Source organism: Aethalodelphis obliquidens, unplaced genomic scaffold (genome assembly GCF_003676395.1).
Source record: "Aethalodelphis obliquidens isolate GAN/ISIS:26980383/991018 unplaced genomic scaffold, ASM367639v1 scaffold87, whole genome shotgun sequence".
Lineage (NCBI taxonomy): Eukaryota > Metazoa > Chordata > Mammalia > Artiodactyla > Delphinidae > Aethalodelphis > Aethalodelphis obliquidens.
Window position 1 is genome coordinate 4,043,799 of NW_020838031.1, and position 7,001 is coordinate 4,050,799.

The 7,001-nt window shown below is 40.8% G+C and overlaps 1 protein-coding gene across 1 annotated transcript; it reads left to right on the top strand.

Annotated features, from left to right (window-relative positions):
- The first annotated feature begins 435 nt into the window (after nt 1-435).
- Nucleotides 436-3,267, top strand: MAP10 (microtubule associated protein 10). The gene is given in 2 exon segments (XM_027093988.1): nt 436-2,177; nt 2,179-3,267. Coding segments are annotated over 2 exon segments (2,676 nt in total). The 5' UTR covers nt 436-459; the 3' UTR covers nt 3,137-3,267.
- Nucleotides 3,268-7,001: the final 3,734 nt, after the last annotated feature.

Here is a 7,001-nt window from a genome sequence, read left to right on the forward strand (position 1 = left end):
CTCAGACAGAGCTCCCAAGCCGCTTCAGAGCCATGTGCGCATCTTTTGAGTAGACCAGCAGCAGAGAAGGCCAGCTGCGGGCAGTTAGCTGGCTTTCTTTAGCCTGGAGATTGGAAAGGGAGCCCTGATTTACTTTTAATATTCTTCTGATAGACCTGAACTGGCTCCAAACTTGCAGGCGACCTGCAGTGATAAAACGTGACCCAAACCAAAAAATAAGACTTTTTTTTTTTTTTTCCATTCGTAGCCTCAGTATTATCATAAGTACTGTTTTAACACCAGTCTGGAAAGCAAAGACACACTGAGCAGCGAAAATTCCCACGACTGCCACAGCTCAGACTTGCCCGGGGGCCCTAGCAAGTCTCGCGAGAGAACAAAACAAGAGCCAGGCTCTCCCTGTTTCTCGCGAGAACCATGGACTTCCAGCCTCCAGCTCACAGCGTTCCCGGGGCAACAGAGATGGCGGCTTCGCTGTCCGAGCGGCTCTTCTTGCTGGACCTGATCGTAGACTGGGTGCGTCTTGAAGCCGGGCTGCCGCCGCCGCCCGTGGTCGCGGCGGCGGCGGCGGCGCAGGAGGAGGAGTCGCCGCCGCGCGGCCTGTGCCCCGCCGTGGCCTTCCGCCTGCTGGACTTCCCCACGCTGCTGGTTTACCCTCCCGGCGGCCCCGCTGCCCCCGCCCCGGAACTTCGGCCCGGCCTGGTCAACTTCGGTCGCGGCAAGTCCTGTCTCTTCCGCCTGCAGCCCGCCAGCCTGCACCGCCTGCTCCTTCGGAGCCCGCTTTACACCTTGCTGCTGCAGCTGCCCCCCGGGCGCCCGACTCCTGCCCCGCAGCTCCTGGGGGCCTGCAGCATCTCTTTGGCCGCCGCGGCCCACAGGGTCCTGGGGCCCGCCGCCTCCGGCTGCTCCCAGGGTCATCGGGGAAGTTTCCCTCTGCAAAACCAAGAGGGGGAGCGGATTGGGCACATTGCCCTGGGCTACCGCCTGACCGACCTGGGAAGCAGCTTGCTGGGCCATCTGGAGAGGCCAGTGGCTTCCACAGGAGGTGGAGTGGAGGGTGTGGAGGTCAGTCCCCCAACCTTGCAGGAAAGCCAGCAGCTGCGGCAGCCAGACTCAGAGCCAAGCCCAAGAGATGCTGATAAGGCTCTGGTGGATGTAAAAGTCTCAACGGCAGGGAAGGATTTGAAGGAGGGAGTCTGCCACAGCAGGGCCAACTCTGATTACGCGGCTTCCGTGGAGAATGGCAAAACCAACTCCGTTATTTGTTCCAAGGGTAGCAGTGAGAGGAATGTTAGCCCCCCACATCGGGGAGTCACAGAGTTAGACATTGAAACCAACATAATTTGCCCTCCTCCTATGTATTACACTCATGTGACCCAAGAAAAGACACCTCCTAAACAGGGTGAAATCACTGTTGAGCCTCAAATGAATGCACCTGAGGAATCGGATGGTACTTTTCTGGAAGAAAAACTTGTAAATCCCCCAACACAAACGAATCCTCCAGAACATACAAATTTTGCAACACATGAGAGGCCTCCAGTGCTTACACACCCTGCACATATTCAGGATGTAGGAGCAAGTAACCAAACTACCTACCATCCTCAAACTGAACAAAATAGGATCAATACCGTAAGGCAGCTGCCTTTGTTAAGTGCTTTGTTGGTTGAGTTGTCCTTGTTATACAACCAACCCATGGCAAGCCCTACTCATATACATCCTCATTTAGCCTGGTTATATAGAACTGAGGACGAGAAGTCACCAGAACCTTCTGCCAACTCCACATGTAAATCTGAATCTAAGGATACGCTTTCTCTGGGGGAAAAGGAAAAGTCAGTGAGTCTTCAGTATAAAAAGAACCAAACTGAAAATCTTAAGAAAGGTAAATATTTTGAAAAGAAAGGTGGTGCCCCCCCCAAAAGAGTTCCGAGGGGGAAGCTACTTTATGGCGTAACAAACACACTTAAGCTACGTTTAAAGCAAACAAATCCTGATATGTTGGTAGTACATGAAAAGAGAGAAGAGTACAGAAAATCGCAAGCACAAATGTTAGGTGCAAAACTCAGAACTCCATCATCCAAAGTTAAGATACTAAGTTTTGCAGAACAACATCAGAAGGCACATCAGCTACCTAAAGATGAGTTTTTAGACTCAGATGCATCTTTTGCTGAAAATAGCAATACCTCAAATTAGTGTGGTTTTTGATGACCCCAGCACAACTAAAGAAACTAAACTGAAATGTGCAACTGAAAAGACACTTGATGATTTACCGGAAGAAATGGTGAGTCCTGCAAATTCCATTGTCTCAGAAAGGTTTATTCTTACAAATATTTTGGGTGGAAGAGTGGAAGTGAAAGTCCAAAGTCCAGGTGATTTCCAGCGGGTCACAGTAGTTGACAGAATTGTAGTAGAGAAAGAAATAGACGATAAACAGGTCAAAATCACTTCTAACGACATTCTTACTGCTGATATGAATGAAAATAATCCAAGTACAAGTAGTTGCTCTGAAAGCATCTCAGAACTAAAGTATTCAGGTGACTTCACCAGTCCTTGCTGTTCTGAAGACACCAGCAGAAGTTTACAAGCTCGTGATAGCAGTCCAGGGACAGAAAATCCAAAACATAGTCAACAGACAAGTAAGTCCAGTGAAACAAGGTTGTCCATAAGGAAAAATAGCAGTGAAAAGAGTTCTATTCTTAGCCCACCTTTTTCAGCTGGATCCCCAGTACTGTCATATAAAAGATTTCATATTTCAAAGACTCAAGATAAAAGTTTGGAGGAAGCGTCTAATATCTCTACCAGTGATTTCTCTTCATCACACTGGACTGAGGAAAAAGAAAACCAGAGAGACCCAAATAGTATGCATAATTCTAAAGTTCTAAAGAGGAATCAAGACATCCCTACTAAACTTAAAACAAGAACAGGTTGCAAGTCCTCAGAAAAAAGCCAGTCACCCCGGACATCTCAAGTGAGTTCTCATCTGCCTTCTAATTTGTCAGAACTAGAACTTAATGTCCTGGATAGCAGTACATTAGATCACTTTGAAGAAGTCAATGATGACCTTGGTTCACTAAGCATTTCCAAGCAATGCAGAGTTATTTGCAAATTAGTAATAAATAAACTTCCAGGATATACAGTGTAAAAATATGTGCTTTTACATAACATTTAATTTGTTTTATAACCTGTATGTAAGTGAAACAATTTTTAATAGCTGTACATTATTTTTAGTACATAAATTTATGTATATAATTTTTCAGAATATAAGTGTGTGTCATTCCTTTGCTGTTTAAATAGGATTCTACCATTAAATCTGACAAGATTGATCATGGGATCACCTTATAACCCAGGTAAGATTTCAGTTGTTTAATCTTCTAAGAATAAAAGTATCTTCCTAAACTGTCTCTATTAAAGTATCCTAAAGCTGACTTCATGCACACCATTGAAAAGGCTAGTTAATAAAGATAGCTTCAAGTTTTAATGGCAATAAATTGTTTACCGAATATAGAAGACTTACTGTATGAGATGCAGAAAGATACAAAAGAATTTAGGATATAGCGCCAGCAGTTATAAGAGCTTACTGTTCTATATAGATAGGAATTGTTCAGGGAAATCTTCTTGGACACATACACATTCCATATCTCCAATAGGTGAAGTCCTTTTTATATGCTGTCACAGTGCTCTATATGCTTTTTTTAAAACCACAATTTGTGTGTGTGATTACTTGGTTAATGTTTATCTTATGATAGGTTTAAGTTCTGTGGTGGAAGGGACTGTATCTGTTTTGCGCACCAGTGTGGTCTTAGTATCTGGCACAGTCTCTGGCATGTGGCTGGGATTCAAAAAGCATTTGTTGGACAAATAAATGATGGCCATGCATTGAAAATACCTAACGGGAGGGATTAGAATTGAGCAGTAAAAACAAGCAGAAACCCTAAGAATATCCTTATTGGAGACGTGGTTATTTGACTAAAGTATTTTTGTTTTGCTGGCACACCCTTAGGTGTTCTCTGAAGTATTTGGAGAAGGGAACTAAAAAAGTGTCTTCCTATGCAGTTTCTTGTATAGAAATTCAGTTTACTGTCATTTCAGCTTGTTCAAGTTATTTTTAATATAGGACAGTTTGTTTCTATGAAGTCTAGTGATCATTTCTTTATAATTTATTCCATTGATTTTATACTTAGACCTTATTTTGTGTTCAGATATTTACATATGTGTTCTTCTATGTAAATATCGTTATATTTTAATTTTTACCCTTAATTTTTTAATATAGCGAATATTTTTGGATGTATGAGGTGAGGCCCTAATTTTCCTTCCTTTGTAAGTAATTAAATAATTATGTAGGTGTTATCTTTTGAATGATCATAAAAGTAGAATTTCAATAGATGGTAAGAGATGAGATGCTATATTTTGAGGAACAATATGAATAAAGAATGATGATGAGAATGAGCATGATGTATTCATGAGACTATGAAAATATTATCTTGATTAGAGCGGTAGAGTCATACTACAGAGGGGTCGAAAGAAAATTTGTTGAGTTAGAAAAGTCCCAGATTGTAGGGAGCTTCAAATGTCAAGCACAGTCATAGACACAGTAGAGTATTTTAATTTATAAATGAGCGCCAGTAAGTAGTCATGACATTCTGAATATTTTAAATTACTGAAATAATTTCTTAGAGGTACAGAAATTATTACCAGTGGAAGTTTTGAAATATGTTTAATGGCTAATTGTTTATCGTCTTAATTTTTCGGTAAATACAAAGCATATAGTGTATCATCTCACAAAATTAAAATAATTTACTGGTGGGTGCTGTGGCTAGATAGTGAAAGGATACCAATTTGGTCTGTAAATTGTCAGCAAGTTTTCATTATTATGGAGGAGACAAAATATAAGCAATACCAGAATCATGAGAGAAAGAATTCTTTAAAAACTGTTTCATTTGATTGAGAGTAAGTCGTTGTCTATGGTGAGAATAGGTGAGGGAAATGAATTCAGTGTGTTTAAGGTACAACAAAGACTAAAGAACTAATGTACTTTAAATTACAAATAGAGTAGTTGAATAAGCTTCTCTTTGAGTTATTCCATGAATACTTATCTCTAGAATTGTGGTGGTGGATTTTCTAGCTTAATTCTAGTGAAAATACCTGTTCCCGTGTATTTAGTACTTCCTCTTTGCGTCCTGTCTTCAAATTGTACTTCATGTTTTAATTCTAAAACCTGTAAACTTAGTTCTTTAAGAATACTATAATAGATACTACTTCTGAAGCCTTATTTATCTGTTTAATGCCTTAAAATCATTGAAACATGAAATAGTATTTCAGGGTCATAAATAAGGGAGACTGTCGTTTAGTTGTTGGTAAAACTAAGCTCCTGCAATCCAGCCTTTCTGAGCATCTTAGGTATCTAAACTGCTGTGGGCAGAGCTGAATGGGGGTGAGCCACAGAAATAAGGGTAGGGCCTACCCTGCAGCTTAGGAGGCAGCCGTCACTGATGACAAGTCCTTTGAACTGTTACTATAAGCAGATTTGAAGGGGCCTGTGCAGATGCATACATCCAATACGTTGTTTTTTTCTCCAGTCACGTGCATGCTGTGAGGATATCTTTAGATACAAAGAACAATGGTACTGAACTCTCAAGCCCTTGTGGCTTTCTGGTGAGAGCCACCCGTTCGCATCTCAGTTTAATTTTTTTGCCTGTACAAGCAGTGCATTTATTATGGAGACTTAGAAACCAGACTTTTATTTGTTGCAAACAGATAGGTCAAGACCATAAATTTAAAAAAGTTTTAAATTATCACATTGTACTGTTGGCAAGGCAAAGAAATTTCATAACAAAGCAACATCTAAATAAGATAAATATATTTATATGTCTATTAGATAAATAGTATTTATATTTGCCTACTCATATACTGTCCTTGGGCCTAGATATATAGCCATCCTTCAGTCTATTTGTGTTTTAATTTGGGTTAAAGTATCTAGAGAGTTGTACAGAATGACAGTTTGTGAGCCAAGACTTGCTGGATTCTCCTCTTCTCATGTTTAACCTAAAACAGTACCAGGATAATTTACTTGGTTAAGGACCAAGGCATTTTTAATGTTTTTCTCCAGAGATCTAACTGTCATGCCAGGAAATAATAGACTTCAGGATGAACATTATTAGGTTGCAGTGCCAAGCCATAGTAGTAGAAATATTTCCTTATTTTCCAAATATTACTTATATCTCTGTTATACAAATAATATATGTAAATTCTAGAAAAAAATAGAAAATTCAGATAAGAATTTTGTTTTTGCTTTAAAATTGTGTATTAAGGGAAGGTTATGGTCCTTTTCTTTCAAAATCCCACTGAAATGAGAGAAGAGATGTAAAAATAAGAATGAACCCTTAGTAGCCCCAGAGATCTGGAAGATACAAAGCAGATGGGATTAGGTTGGCCAAAAATGGACTAGAAATCTACTCTTCAACATCGCCCAGTGAGGTGCTGCTGGAGAGATGAGAAGATGGTGTTTTTTAACAGAGCCCGAGATAAACGTCAAATTCAGTCAGCAGGCCTTGGGAAGGAGTAGGTCATGGGACACCGGCGGTAGAAACTGAACCCTGAGCGTGATGGAGAGGCTGGGCCTGGGCTAAAGGTTATCTACTAGAAAAGGTGCTGGGGCCACAGAGGAAAATGAATATTTTCGCTTTGGACAGCAAAACATGTTAACAGGGCCTTTCTGAATTTTATTGGAGAGACGACTAACCCTAGTGGCAAATTAAAGCGTTACAACCCTGGTCTTTGGAGGCAGATGGATGGTGTTTGCGTCTTTGATCATGTGTTATATGATTTTCTGAGATTATTTCTTCATTACAGGATTAGGTTGGGGATTGAATCAAATACCATTTATCTAGCATATATGACAGTGAATGTGCCTGGGAGTGTTGGTGTATTTAATAGTACAGAGAATGTACCACGGTATCTGTGTGCCTGCCCTAGGGGGATATATCTTCAATAAAACCTCAGTCAGGAAA